This window comes from Trachurus japonicus, chromosome 23 (assembly GCF_045865225.1).
Source record: "Trachurus japonicus isolate A0001 chromosome 23, Traja_1.0".
Lineage (NCBI taxonomy): Eukaryota > Metazoa > Chordata > Actinopteri > Carangiformes > Carangidae > Trachurus > Trachurus japonicus.
In genome coordinates, this window is record NC_140929.1 from 16,676,852 (window position 1) to 16,692,205 (window position 15,354).

Below are 15,354 nucleotides of genomic sequence, written 5' to 3' on the forward strand. Positions count from 1 at the left end.
GCAGAGAGCCTCCGCTCTCACTCGTAACAAGTCACAAGTCATGTACAGTAGTTAACTATCACAATTACTCTGGAGCTTTTTAATTAAGGTAAAAATGTGGCATAACCACGGGGAAAACCCTGCTTAGTTTCATTTTATTTTGTTAAGCGCCGCCCGTCGCTACTCTAAAGGCGGTACTATCCTGTAATGGAAACGCTCTCTAGAATAGTACCTGGTACCAGAGCCGAGTCGAGTCGAGTCGGTACCATGTAGTGGAAACGTGATCTCCAACAAAAAAGACAGCCTCCCTGCTGGCACCTCCAAGGTGGCCTCCTCCATTTCCTCCCCTGCTTCTATAAGAGGCCATCTTGGACAGCGCCGCCTTCTTTCCTGGGCTGGGGAGAGGGGGTCAGCCCTATGTTCTCACAGCCCAATGATCCCACAGCCTTATGTTCCCTCATTTCTAAGAATTTTTTTTTCACTGAAAATTTTGAAAATTAGGCCCTGTGTTCCCACAGTCCTATGTTCCCTCAGCCCTATGTTGCCTCATTTCTAAGATTTTTCTTATTTCTAAGAATTTTCTCAAAATGAAACTCTGAGTCAAGTCATTTTTATTTTTATACCGCATTTAAAGGGATGATTCAGGGTAATTTCTACCTAGGGTCCTTTGCATCATGACCTCGAGCCAAACGCCCCCCCCCCCCAGAAGCTTGTTTTCTCTTGCTCAAACAGTGGTCGAGTTACCGCTATTAACCAAATGGTAACGTTACCAAGTGGCTATCTTAAATTACCCCACTAATAATGTCCGGGATTTCTGGTGTACTTACTGTACAAACTTTCTTGCTTCGTTTACTACTACCAACACTATTTGTACTACTGTAGAAGTTTGTTGTCTTGCACTAACTCATGGAGGTGAGTTGTTGGAAGGGGTCAGCCCTATGTTCCCAGGGCCCTATGTTCCCAGATGTAGTCAACTGCTACTGGATAATAGGCTGGGTGTAATTGACTACCAACTTGGGAGAAATGGGGATACAATCTGATGCAAATTGATCATAAAGGAAATGTGGGAACATAGGGCCTAATTTTGGAAAGAAAAAAAAAAACCTTAGAAATGAGGGAACCTAAGGCTGAGGGAACATAGGGCTGAGGGAACATAGGGCAGTGGGAACATAGAGCTGAGGGAACATAGGGCTGTGGGAACATAGAGCTGAGGGAACATAGGGCTGTGGGAACATAGAGCTGAGGGAACATAGGGCTGTGGAAACATAGGGCTGTGAGAACATAGGCACGCTCCTTGGGAGAGCTGCTAACAAAAAGACACACATGGTGAGTTAACTCAAACAAAGAAAATGTTTAATTAACAGTCTGCTAACCAAAGTGCGTGCACTCAAATCAATCAACTAACTGTCAATAAACATGATATTTGAAAAGAAACTACTGTGTGTGTCATAATTTAAAACAAAAGAAAAATAAATTACTTAATGGTGGTCACTATGTGGGACCACCACACAGTCCCTTTCTTATTGCTATATTGCACAAGAGATTTTTTATGCCATGCTGGTGGCATGGGAATTTCAAAATGTCCATTTGTTGGATAATTTATCATTATTACTATTATTATCATGTTTTGTTATCCCTTAACTGTCATGTAATCTGTTGATTTAAAGTGGCCTCCACAAAAAAAAAAACGTTGTCACTTGTGCTTAATGTTAAGAGCTAATTAGCACATATCAGCATTAACACACTAACCTGAGACAACAACATCTTACTAGCAAAAGACCGACTGCATCTTCACTGTGAGCTAGCTCTAGCATTGTGAGTCAGTTTCATGTTCGTCTGCTCTGCCCCTCTGAGCCCAGCAGTCCCGCTCTCTCCAGCACCCTGTCCACACTGGGGATGAGTTCTTTATGGAAGTCCCACAGCCGTGTGTCCTTCTTGAGTTTCTCCCGGGTTAACCCTTCCTGCAGAGGCACGCGGAAGTGCATGTTCCGACAAACATCAGGAGGAATCATGAACTGTTGTCCAAAATTCTTGAGTACCTCATGTACGGAGGTCTGCTCCACCAACCTGGGACGTACATGGACATAAAAGAGTAAAAAACAAATCTTCAGTTTAGGAGTTTTATTGTATATTGTATTGTAACCATCCTTGCAACCTCACTGTCTATTTGAAATCTGTGTGGACTCTGGTAAACAGATACTATATTGTTGTGGGTTCTGAGTGAGAGTAAATTCCAGTCTGAGTAAGTCACCATACCTTGGCTGAACTATCATCTTGTGCTGGTGATACTGGTTTTTGTCCGGCTCCTGCTTGTAGATGCGCTCCAAAATATTATTTCCTGGCACCCCGTTCCACTGGGGCAGGTGAAACTTATTCCCACTTGGCTCAAAGTTTATATTGGGGAATATATGGTTTTCCATGAAGAACACCGCCGCCTACAGAATGTGGCATTGAAAGAGGTAAGACAATATAAATTACATTATATGATCTTTAAGTCTGAATATTACTACTATTTGTTGTATATCCACAATAGCGCACATTTGGTTGCTGCTGTTGGAGCATGTTCATCAGAGACGTCAGGTTGTTGTGCTGGTATGGCATTATAATCTCATCAATGTCATTCAACAGGACGTAGCGTGACCGGTCCATTGATCTGTAAATGCACTCATTAAGAGTGGCTAACTGGCCAAAGTAGTGGATGTCCCCTTGGTCCTCTGAGAAGAGCCAGCCACGAGATGGATTCATATGCTTGTCGATGGGCCAGGGAACCATCTCCACGAAGCCCTCCTGGCTGTAGCTCTGCAGGAGGCGGTCGAGATCTTTGGCACAGCTGGTGTTATAGATCACCACTCTGTCCACACCCAGCAACCTGGAGTAATGTGAGGTAAAGGCTTTTAAGATCTCAAAGCAAAATAGTTTTGATTGTTGAGTTCCAGTGTAAAGGTTTGGTTTCATTTCTAAGATATTTATATTTCTCCAGAGAAGATAAAGCGTTGGTGCTCATAGCATTGACATTATTGCATTCACCACCTGGGAAGTCCAATACTCCCAAGTAAGACATGGCTAAATGCCTTAGTACTTTTTAAAATGCCAGATGTTTGGAAAATAGCATGTAGACTATTTGGTTTTAAGTTTTTTTCCCACTGAGAACAGCTGTCTGAAGCATCTGGAAACTGAGCTGTGAAAGCTGTCAGAAGAACCATAACAACGAGCAGACAATCGAGATGAAGCTCCTAAGGGTTAACTTCAGATGATAATCTCTGTAAATTTATCAAAGCATTAGTTACAGCCACCTTAATTAACACCGCCTTTCCGAAAATAGACTTCCATTCATCGTAATAGTGGGGTTTTCTATTTTTTCTAAAGACCCCGCTATTCCGAAAAGGCTACTAGGGAAACCCCCCCCTCCACTCCGAACGGACAGACGGACGTAATCAGAAAGGAACCGGAGACAACAAGTGTATTTCTTTTACTGTGTGGGAGATCTCCAACAACGGAGTCGGGGAGAAAGCAAGTGGGACAGATCTGCCCAGTCTCTGAGCAGCGCATGTTTCACAGACAAGCCGCAGGCTAAACAACGTCACGCAGTTCAGCACCTTGGACGGGGGGGGGGGGGGGGGGGGGGGGGGGGGTGTCGGAAGAGCGGTGTTTCGGAGTGGGAGTGTGTCGGAATGGAGAGCCGTAACCCTTAGCTAGAGTCCACACAGCCATGCTAGCAGTCCTCTGAGACACAAGGTCCTTTCTGCAAAATGCCAACACCAATGATGATGTGAGCATGCTAATGTTTAGTGTTGGCTGTGTCCACTGTCAGAATGAACCATTAAGATGTCAAAATTTTCGACAAGTTAAAATATTGAGCTCATATTGTAGAAATTCAATGTCCCCACTGTTTCATATGTTTGGACTTGAAGCTTTAAGTTTTTAGATGTCTTAATAGTCTTGGGCCCTTTTATTTATCTGACTAACTTTTACCATATCAACCCTCGCGGACCCTGAGGTCCTCCGGTGCTGGCCTCTCAGCCTTTCCAAAAGTTAGATCCAAAACGCATGGGGAGGCGGCATTCAGTTATTATGGCCCCTGATTGTGGAACAGAGACAGAGCAGACTGTTGGTGTTTTTAAAAAGAGGCTTAAGACCCATCTTTTTAATCAGGCTTTTAATTGATTTCTTTTATTTCTTTATTCCTTTTAATCAGGCTTTGTATTAAATTTTGATTTTATATATTCATTTTATTTTATTTCACTTATTTTATTTTCTATGATTTTTATACCTTTTATCTTTTTTTTTCTTTTTTTTTAGTCTTTAGCTTTTACTGTCTTAATAGTCTTAAGGCCCCCACAGAGTCGGGCGTAATGTGCGCGGACGTTTGAGGTTTCATAGTCGAGCGTACGGTGTCACATTTAAACAGGTCGATGAGAAGATTTCCCGCCAAGAAGTCTGTTGTGTGACGCCAAGTACGCGTCCGCAGAGTCCGTGCGGTCGTAAAAATTGAGCTTTGCGTGAATGGGTCCGACGGACGTCTGCTTTGGGTCCACATTGAGTCTGCCTCAAGTGCGCGCGGACGTCTGCGGGGTCAAGTATGCCCGAGTATGTGGGGGCCTTTAGTCCATTAGTTTTTCTCTCCAGTGTTTCCTCCTGGGGGCCTGCCACCTTGGGAGTTGTTTTTGGTCAACCGATGGGGGTGCTGTGGATGGCTCTGGCCCAGGTGGCCAGAGGGCTTCGTACCTTGGTGTGGAAGGGGGGGGGGGCCTCCTGTCTGCCTGGGTCGGGGTTGCCTCTGTGGCAGCGCTCCCTAATCGTGGGCCGGGAGGCGGAGCCCTCTCATTGTGGTCGGCCCCCTAAAGGCGGTTCTCCTCTCCCCTCAGGTGTTGGTGCCTGGCCATGTCTCTACAACGTCTCACTAATGACAGCTAGTGTGTGGGTGTGCATGCTTGTGAGTGTGTGTGTGTGTGTGTGTGGATGTATGTATATATCAGGGGTGGAAAGAGTACCAAAAAAATCTACTCAAGTAAAAGTACTGTTACCTTGATGAAATTTTACTCAAGTAAAAGTAAAAGTACTGGTGTAAAAATCTACTCAAGTAAAAGTAAAAAGTAGTTCATTTAAAATTTACTCAGAGTAAAAGTTACTTAGTTACTTTTTTTGGGGGGGGGGGCTATAAGGGCCATGTTCCAAATTTGTCCCTTCTCCATCGATACACTGGTCTCCATCATCTTTTAGCTCCTGTGGCACCAACTTGATTCTGACCTTCTGACACTGCAGTTGTCCAGAGCCAATCAGATGGACAGTTACTGGCAATAAGGTTGTCACGATCATGATCATGATACTAAAATTTTCAACTCAATATCGACATTAAGGAAAATATTCGATACTCAATACCATTTTCAATATCATAGGGATAAAAAAGAAAAGAAAAATCTCTCTCTCCCTCTTTCACTCACACACCTGCTTTTTTTTTTTTTACTGTCTTTCCTGTCTGCTCTCAAGAAGGAGGAGGGGGGGGTATTTTACTGTAGGTTCTCTCTCTCTCTCTCTCTCTCTCTCTCTCTCTCTCTCTCTCTCTCTCTCACAAAGACACACACACACACACACACACACACACACACACACACACACACACACACTTGCCTCTTTACTGTAACTGCTGGCGGCCGGTAGGACTAGGACCGAGAATGAAGTCGGGTCGCGCCGGTGGTGCTTATCCCCGATAGGAATTGTTTCCCCTGCCGCGGGAGCGCGCATGCATGCAGCGAAGGTGAAACTAAGATACTGCGCTGGATTTCATCTAAATAAAAGGAAACTACGTACATTTGAGTTGTTTGATTCATCGTTTTAGTGTTCTAGTTTTATCAGCAAGGTTTTGCAAAGTGGCTCGGCTATCAAAATAAATGATTTAATCTGTAGGATACGTGTGTCAACGCACTATTCACTACGCTGAATTGAGAACGTAGCCTATAAAACCGAGGCAATATAGGCTACTATAACGTGACATATAATGCGCTATGATGCACAATTTGTTAAATAAAATAAACTCCCCTTTTCAAAATCAAGATCGCTGTAATTATTTGCTGGCCTCAATTGGATTTGTTTCCTCTTTTCCATTCAAAGATACAGGGTTCTGACCATCAAATCATTTATTCTGTGTAGGCTATTACTCAGACCATTTTAATGAGCAAGTTTCCTCAATTCAGTGTAGTGAATAGGCCTAATGTGTTGAATAACAGATACAGATTTACTTAAAATGGTCTGAGTAATACAGAGAATAAATGATTTGGTGGTCAGACTTCACTAGTCCAACACAGGGGGGGGATACGTTTCACAGCAGGCAGAAAAGACAGTCTGATATAATTTGTTTCCCCCTGTAACTTTGGCTGTGAAAGAGGAAACTGGTTCATATTCACCCAGGTTACTTATTATGGTCTGAGTAATACACAGAATAAATGATTTGGTGGTCAGACTACAGCAGTCCAACACAGGGGGGGGATACTTTTCATGGCAGGCAGAAAAGACATCTGATATAATTTGTTTCCCCCTGTAACTTTGGCTGTGAAAGAGGAAAAATTCTCATACTCACCAAGGTTACTTATTATGGTCTGAGTAATACAGAGAATAAATGATTTGGTGGTCAGACTACAGCAGTCCAACACGGCCAAAGTCTGACCACCAAGTCATTTATTCTCTGTATTACCATAATAAGTAACCTTGGTGAATATGAACCAGTTTCCTCTTTCACAGCCAAAGTTACAGGGGGAAACAAATTATATCAGACTGTCTTTTCTGCCTGCTGTGAAACGTATCCCCCCCCTGTGTTGGACTAGTGAAGTCTGACCACCAAATCATTTATTCTCTGTATTACTCAGACCATTTTAAGTAAATCTGTATCTGTTATTCAACACATTAGGCCTATTCACTACACTGAATTGAGGAAACTTGCTCATTAAAATGGTCTGAGTAATAGCCTACACAGAATAAATGATTTGATGGTCAGAACCCTGTATCTTTGAATGGAAAAGAGGAAACAAATCCAATTGAGGCCAGCAAATAATTACAGCGATCTTGATTTTGAAAAGGGGAGTTTATTTTATTTAACAAATTGTGCATCATAGCGCATTATATGTCACGTTATAGTAGCCTATATTGCCTCGGTTTTATCTCAATTCAGCGTAGTGAATAGTGCGTTGATTAACACGTAGCTATCCTACAGATTAAATCATTTATTTTGACAGCCAAGCCACTTTGCAAAACCTCGCTGATAAAACTAGAACACTAAAACGATGAATCAACCAACTCAAATGTACGTAGTTTCCTTTTATTTAGATGAAATCCAGCGCAGTATCTTAGTTTCACCTTCGCTGCATGCATGCGCGCTCCCGCGGCAGGGGAAACACTTCCTATCGGGGATAAGCACCTTGGCACGACACCGGTCCGGCCTTCAGCCCCGGTGTGTCTAGTCATTTAATCTGGCAGGGTCAGCGGTCCCGTTACCGAACACAGCCGGACATGTTCATGAGTTCATTAAAAAAAAAAAAAGCCCGGACGCCCCGGACAGGACGTGAGAAGTGGACATCCGGGCAAAAGAGGACGTTTGGTCACTGTAAACGTAGCCTAGTAGATGGACATGCCTGATAGCGTTGTCTTTAATCATTAAAATCAGCTTTTAACCGCTAGCTGCGGCTAATGGCTAATATTAAGACGACAACATAGCGACTAGCCCTGTTATGCACTAACTCACGTAACAGGGAGAGAGGTGTGTAGCCTACAGTACCTGCTGCTGCTGTGTGCTTCTGTGAAGGGAGAGAGAGAGAGGCGGCAGCGGCGTAGCTACTTTTGACAACCCACACAGACGCAGTGCAAGTTGATATATATTTTTTACTTTGTAACGGAAGCTATTTAAAATGTAACTAAGTAAATTTCTTCCAACAATATGTACTCAAGTAAAAGTTAAAGTACTGATTTTAAAAATTACTCAAAAAAGTACAAGTACACAAAAAAGCTACTTAATTACAGTAACTTGAGTAAATGTAACTCGTTACCTTCCACCCCTGGTATATATCAGTGTTCTTTGATCTTTTGATCCCAGTCTCGAATGAGAGAAGAGCTTTGTTTTGGTACGTGATATGAGACACGACCAGCACGATGACGTGTCGTCACGTAACACTCAACGCCTTCGCTTAAATTAGCGGGTTGACCCGGGTCTGGCGTTCCCACTGCAAGCCGATCGGAGCCGAGCCAATTGAAGGCCACCAAAAGCCGATTGTTAGCAGGTTTAAACTGTTTTTTTGGCCAGTGGGAAAGGTGTATAAGACTGACCTGTACATTTCCAGGGTTTGTGCAAACTGTAACACATTGTTGTAGTTTCCAAACAAGGTGGAGATGCAGACTGTAAAGTTATACTCCATCTTCTCCTCCTCCTTCTTTTTGTTTCTTATTGGGAGCCAGAGCTGGTCGGATTCAGCCGTTCTCTCTGGCTGAGTATGAAGGGTAACATGTGTGGCATTACAGTTTTGTGGAATCCGACACATGACGTCTGTAGCAACAAACGGATAATCAAAGTTGTGCAAGTTTTGTGAAACAGTTGCTGGAGTTGGTGTTCTCGATGTGTAGCCTGCACAGCAGAAAAAACAGTGCAGGGGCTGGTTGGAGTCCTTCCTAAACATGCTAATGATGCGTATATCAAAACCATTCACTCTCTGGTCCATGTAGGCCGACACCAGGAAGTGCTTGGTGTTGTTGAGGGGGGTGATGGTCTCCTCAGAGACGTGGAAGGGGCAATTTTTTGGAGGCCCATGTGGGGTTGGGACTGGGACTGACGTCTTGAGTGTCCACACAGTGATGTTTAAGATAATAGGGATGGCAAGAAAGATGACAAAAGAGACTGCGCAGAGGAACAGGAACACCCGTTTGAATAGTTTTGCCTTGTCCATCCAGCCACATTTGAGATTCACAACCTGTGGAAAAATTAGAAACCACAGTTAGAGAAATTCAGTATGAAACACAATGAAAGCTACTGCAACGTAAGCCAACTCATTTGGATGTTGGCACTAGATGAGCAGCCAGGATAGGCTAGTCCATGTAGTTAATCGGCTGACATTAATGTCTGTATCAAATTTCGTGGCATTTGACTACATTGAAAAATATCAACCACAACAAGAAGTGATGAACCAACCAGGTAACCAACAATATTTGGCCACACCATGGCAAAAGTCACTTCAGTGACTTCAATAGTAAAGGCCATCTAAGATGTATCATGTAACTGAAAATCAAACAGTCTCAAACAAAGCACTGATGAATTCCTGGCGGCAATGAATGAAACTCAATCTACAGCAAACATTGATACACAAAGGCACAGCCCACCTGCTCAGGTATTTTCACTGTTGCTGACCAGCTTTGTCACTTTCTCACTTTCTGTTACCAAGCTACAGTAGCATCAAGTCTGACCTGTAGCAGGAGCTGGGCTTAAGAACTAGCCTCTATTTTGGAATTCTGCTCAAAAATGACATGCCCATAATGATTAGAGTATATCTCTGCAATCACAAGGTCTATTTGAATAATCCTGGTATCATAAGGGAACACTTGTGAGATTTGTTCATATGTGTAAGTCTCATTAAATATGTTACTGGGTCAGAGTAAATGAGGTTGGCACACAGCATAAATCACAGATTTAATTTCCGCCTAAAGAAAAAATACAATTTTAGAATGAGTAGCCCCTTGGAATGATGCAGTTGCAGCTCAAAATATGTAGCAAACCCTCGTAAAACATCTGAACATTTCCTGTTCTACAGTATGCTAATAAAGTGAAGCAGAGCAAAATTACAGTGGTTTTAGTACAGAGTAGTCAGGCAGAATTTTCAAATGTGCCATTTTGGCACATTTTGGGCACATTTGGCACCATCTATAACATTTGAAATTTCTCAGATACCAAACTATACATTTCACTTATATGTCACCATAGGTGTTCATGACATCTAAATACCCTTTTCTAATCTAATAAAACCATATAAAGGAACTGACGTTTGACTCCAAGTGGAACAGATTTATTTATAATAGGCTAAACATAATATTAAAATAGAAGAAGAACTGTAACTGTAAACCACTGCAACACAGGTAAAAACATACATTACTGTCCTTGCTGTTTGTATTTTTTTTTTTTGCAAATGAGGCAAGTGTTGGTGAGAACAGCCTGCTTGGGGAATTGAAGTTTGAAAAAATTAAAATAAATCATAATAATAAATACATATGGTAATAATAATAGTAAACCCATAAACCACAGGACACACACGCACAGACACGTGTTCAAGAACAAGGTAGCTACACAAACAAATGTTTTTTTCCATAATTAAATAGAGAGTCTCCTCTTTCCTTTGAGCTATTTGGTGTTTTCAGAGTCATAGTACAAAATGTTCTCTGGGGCTTGAAATATTACTCAAAATGCCCCAAAACGCTGGCACATGGTACTGACCATTTTATAAAAGGGCTGGCACTCAATGAGTTAATATATTGCTTTACTCCTGTGCCATTTTTACTGTAGGGCAGGCTAGGACACCATTTGTTTACTATGGTCACTTTCGTCCCTCCCACCCACCGTTTTTTGGTCAGTTGTTGAAATTTTGAGTCCTGTGTGTTACTACCTTAGTAACTCTAAAGTAACTTTTTTGATTTTCCCGGTTTGACCGGTTTGACCGGTTTGAACAGCCATAGACAGCACAGACCTTAGGCATTTTCCTATTCTTTTCCTGCCGGCAAAACACTTCCTGTCCTCCATCTGCAGTTGTGACGCTCCGCGTGACGTCACCTGCAAACCACCTATAGAAGAGAAACACACATTTCAGGACCTGACTTGTATGATACAAGTCAGGTACTGAAATGTGCTGTAGTAGAGTCATAGAAGGCTGAAAGTCTGTTCTGTTCTTATATTCATATCTGACAGTAGGCTACATGTGAATTGGGCAGAAGTGGCCTACATCAAGATAGAGATGAGAATAGTGGTGGAACAGTAAAATGTGGCCTGAAATAGACTCATGGTGAAGCAGAGGAAACAGGGCTGGTCCAGGCCAAAAGCCACAGCTCCACTAGACCAGTTTCATACACTCCAGCCATACAATGATAGGAACCACATATCTGCTTTTTTCCCCCTCTTATCTGAAGCAAATGTTGTTTTCCCCTTTATTTTCTTCTCAGAGTAAACCAGAATGCTTAATTTACATGTTAAAATCCCTTTTTTTTTCTGGGGGGGGGGGGGTTAATTTGTCACCTATTCCACCTCTACTCAGTTTGCAGGTATGGTGTGTGTGTGTGTGTGTGTGTGTGTGTGTGTCACAGAGAGAAAAAACTACATTAAACATTATTATTATTATTATTATTATTATTATTATTATTATTATTATTATTATTATTATTATTATTATTATGGGCAGCTCTCCTCCCTCTCCTCCACCTGACTTACGTGACAGAAACGTGTGTAATATACCAAAACATAGTATACAGTGGTGACAAGATGGAGGTTAGAGAGGCAGGAAATGGCATAGCATGCTCGACTTAACACATTAAGTCTCGAGGGGCGTCAAGGAGGAAGGAACAGTTATACACAAACACTTTCCTTGCCAAAGTTATCTGCCAGTTACTTTGCTGGCTACTTTAATTGTTAGACAACTGTTTTTTGTTTGGCGCCTTCAAACACCAATAGGCCTATATCAAACAGAAAATTCCCAGTATCTGTAGAATATACCGTAAATGATCACATGGATTAAACATTTCTTTCTTGCCATCTTTAACATTTTATACACCAGACAATATTTTATGCACATACACTCACAATTTTGCAACTGTCTTGCAGGCAAATGTTCAGTTCACATCGGTTATTAAGCTGGTCATTTAAGATGTAAGATCATGGTATAGCCCAAATAAAGCATCACTGAACAGTACAGTCAAGCCCCAGTGCAAGGAAACCAATTCTTTTAACCCTGGGGAAACTATATTCAGGCTCAAAGTATGAATATTTCCAATATATTTGATCAGATCCGGGTGAGATCAGCTTTTTTGTAAGGTCCCCGTATCACGCTAGGTCTGTGTCTACATAGATAAAATATAAATTTAGTAGCTGTGGTAGGTGCTGCTCTTATCGTAGCTCTCAGTTGGCAACACACCCACTAACACACGCAGCAAGTTCATACTAAACTGCAGCAACACACCCTCTAACACACGCAGCAAGTTCACTAAACTGCAGCAACACACCCTCTAACACACGCAATACACATAAAATTTACAGTGAAGATTTTGAAGCAGCTATTTTCATATTCCAGTGAATACATGACGTTAACTTTTATACAGACCATGATTGTTATCATTGAAAAGGTAATAATAAAGTATGTTACTGTGCTTAAATTGTAGTATTTATTTTACATATTTACCATAATCTCATGATCAATGTAATGCGACACTTTGGTGAATTATTGTTTTCAGTATCATAAGAAACCTCAGGAAAGCACAAGCTCTGATATTCATCTCTGGATGCTTTATTATCATTTCAAGGAGGGTAACATTCAACAGTATTTTTCTTGTGGGTAATTAAAGCAAACATAGATATAGTCCTGGAAGTTTTTCCTGAATTTATTGATTATTGTGTGGTGGTGTTCATGTTACTGTACAGATCTGGTCCATTAAAATCCAGCAAAGAAGATTTGCTTTGCTGGATTTTAATGGGAGTTTCTTGTCAACTAAGTGTTGCATTACATTGATCATGAGATTATGGTAAATATGTAAAAGAAATACTACAATTTAATCACAGTAACATACTTTATTATTACCTTTTCAATGATAACAATCATGGTCTATAACAGTGGTTCTCAACTGGTGGGTCGGGACCCAAAAGTGGGTCGCGGACCCGTTCTGGATGGGTCGCGGACAGCTGGTCAAAAAAGTAAATAATATTTAATGCACATCTGATGTTGGACATGTCTTTTATTTTGAAAAATAACTTATTTTGAAAGGCACACGAGACAGGTGAACACATGCAGTTGTAATGGTCCTCCTCAGTTTCTTATTATTTGCTCCATTTGCTCTGAATGCAAAGATATCAGTTTCTTGTTCTGCAATAAATCAGTTTCTTATTAATGTGGCCTGAATGCAGTGAATCTTGTTTTGTTTTGTGGGTCTTTATTTTGTGCAATTTGGTATTTATTCACTTTTGTGAATATGCTCTGAATGCAGAGATGCATTAGAAGTCAAATATATCGTTTTGTTGGTCTCCATTTTGTGCAGTTTGATATTTTTTTATTCACTTCCGTACATGCAGTTGTCATGGTCCTCAGTTTCATTCATGTGCTCTGAAATGCACTTGCTCTGAAATGCTCAATAAAGAGCAAATTGAGTTTTTAAAGGCTTTAAAAAAAAAATCTTGGTTTGAGTTCTATAAAAGTGGGTCGCGACTTAATGACCATGGGAAAATGTGGATCCCAGAGTGAGACTAGTTGATCTATAACACTAGTTGGTCTATAACACTTGACGTCATGTATTCACTGGAATGTGAAAATAGCTGCTTCAAAATCTTCACTGTAAATTTTATGTTCACCCTAAAAAGTGTGAGGTCAAATGTGAACATAGAATAATAAACAGACAGTTGGTCTGTTCTTGTCACAGGGTGACATGATGTGTGTGTGTCTGCCTGCCTTCCTACCTGCGGCAGGAACGCGACGAAGGACCAAGTCCAACCCGATGGTCGCCACGGCCAAGGAAGAGTGAGTCTACCCAAGAACACTGAGCACGGCGGTGGAGCGACAGGAACTGCTGCTGCACAGAGGAAAAGGGCACTGTTTTCACACCAGGCCGACGCAGAGGACGCACGGTGCAAGAGGGGGAAGTTGTGGCAGGCAGTGGAAGGGTGGGGACACATTCCACCCTTCCTTCAGCTAAGTAGGCTACCCTTTCTGTTTCTGTTTAAAGTCAAGGAATTTTTGTTACTTGTTTGTAGTTGCTGTGGAATTAATGTATCCAACCGTTTGGCTGTTATTTATTTATTTTGGCTGTTATTTATCTGTGTTGGCTTTTGTTTGTTGTGTTTAATTTTCATTATTAATTATCCTCCCCCACACCAAGACTATTTGTGTCCGGCAAACCTACTCAGTTGAAGACTGATAGTCACCTTGTGCTCTCCTTTTCCTCTTAAAGCAGGGGTTCTCAAAGTTTTGATAGCTGAGGGCCAATTTAGGAACCTATCATTGGACTGAGGGCCGCAGAAGGAAAAAGAAAACAGAAAAAAAATCCCATTTGTAATCATTTTAATGAGCAGGTTGCATACAGTTTACATTTATTAGTTGCATCGCATCCAGTAATGTAATAACAACAAACACATTTTAATTAATAAATGGCAAATAATCCCAAATAATGGCAAATTTGTCCTGTGTGCGCTGCAGTCCATTTCAGAATACATATAAAAACACATTAAGAACGGTCAGTATTATCAGCATGGAGCTTATTAAGGCGCAATTCCAGCCACCAAAGCACCACAGGAAAACCTGCAGATACAGATAGACAGACAGACACACACACACACACACACACACACACACACACACACACAATATCTATCATTGCTTATCATTTTGTCAACATACCTTTTTTTTTATTGGCATGGGATTTGTGGTGCTGCTTTCTGTTGGCCATGATTCCTCTGATGTCCAGCTCCATCTCCGTCGTTGCGACACGGCAGCACCTTTCTCCTGTTGTGGAAATTTCCTTTAACTTGTGAGAGAAAAAACCACAAGTCCAGCAAAGAAGGGTTTCACATTTATTTGATCTTGCAACAGGTGGACTGTCATACACACAAAGGTCTGTACGAGAGTGCACACTGAGATTTGGTTACATCAGGTTACATAGGCACAAGAGCGAGAAGGATGCGGTATCATACATTGTCCAATTACATTATTGCATTCTTGCAGAATAAGTTTGCATAGTTTGCACTAAGCACTTTTGGCATATCTTGGGTTATTATAAAATGAACTTATATGTAAAGGCAGGAGGCTTGTGGTTGTCTGTAACCGAGGGTTTGTTGTGGTTTTTTCACACCTCAGCGAGTTGACATCTCTTTGACATCTCACTGTGGTTTTGAATATGGAGACAACTGCTTGCTTGAAGCAGAAGTAAGCGATCCGGTCGTTTTGGCTAACTTTCTGTCAGCCGATGGAGTTAGCAGTCCCCGCTCTCGTCCCTACGTCACCACATTCACGCGCATCCCTTGGCTGCACACACAGAGAGGACCGCCCCTTTATGCCGTTCTCTCTCCTCATTGGATAAAGGTTGTAGGATACAAGGAAAGTTTTCTCCTCGGTTTACAGCAGAGCAGAGTGACTGACAGACCCGTGTTTCAGACCAAACATTCTA

General features: G+C 41.7%; 1 protein-coding gene across 1 annotated transcript; it reads right to left on the bottom strand.

Moving 5' to 3' along the window:
* Window positions 1–1,640: 1,640 nt before the first annotated feature.
* Window positions 1,641–13,747, bottom strand: LOC146962765 (uncharacterized). The gene is made up of 6 exons (XM_085768990.1): window positions 13,652–13,747; window positions 10,689–10,782; window positions 8,290–8,927; window positions 2,518–2,848; window positions 2,236–2,414; window positions 1,641–2,046 (listed from the first exon to the last, which is right to left on the bottom strand). Exons 2-6 carry the CDS (start codon window positions 10,695–10,697, stop codon window positions 1,806–1,808), a joined length of 1,398 nt encoding a protein of 465 aa, XP_085625116.1. The 5' UTR covers window positions 10,698–10,782; window positions 13,652–13,747; the 3' UTR covers window positions 1,641–1,805.
* Between the last annotated feature and the right edge of the window lie 1,607 nt (window positions 13,748–15,354).

What these genes read in the sequence shown, in the direction of transcription:
- LOC146962765 (XM_085768990.1), bottom strand. An exon ending in CAAACCCTGGAAATGTACAG is followed by an intron (nt 2,849 to 8,289) that starts GTCAGTCTTATA and finishes ACATTACTCCAG; the next exon opens with GTTGCTGGGTGTGGACAGAG. An exon ending in TCCAACAGCAGCAACCAAAT is followed by an intron (nt 2,415 to 2,517) that starts GTGCGCTATTGT and finishes CACATTCTGTAG; the next exon opens with GCGGCGGTGTTCTTCATGGA.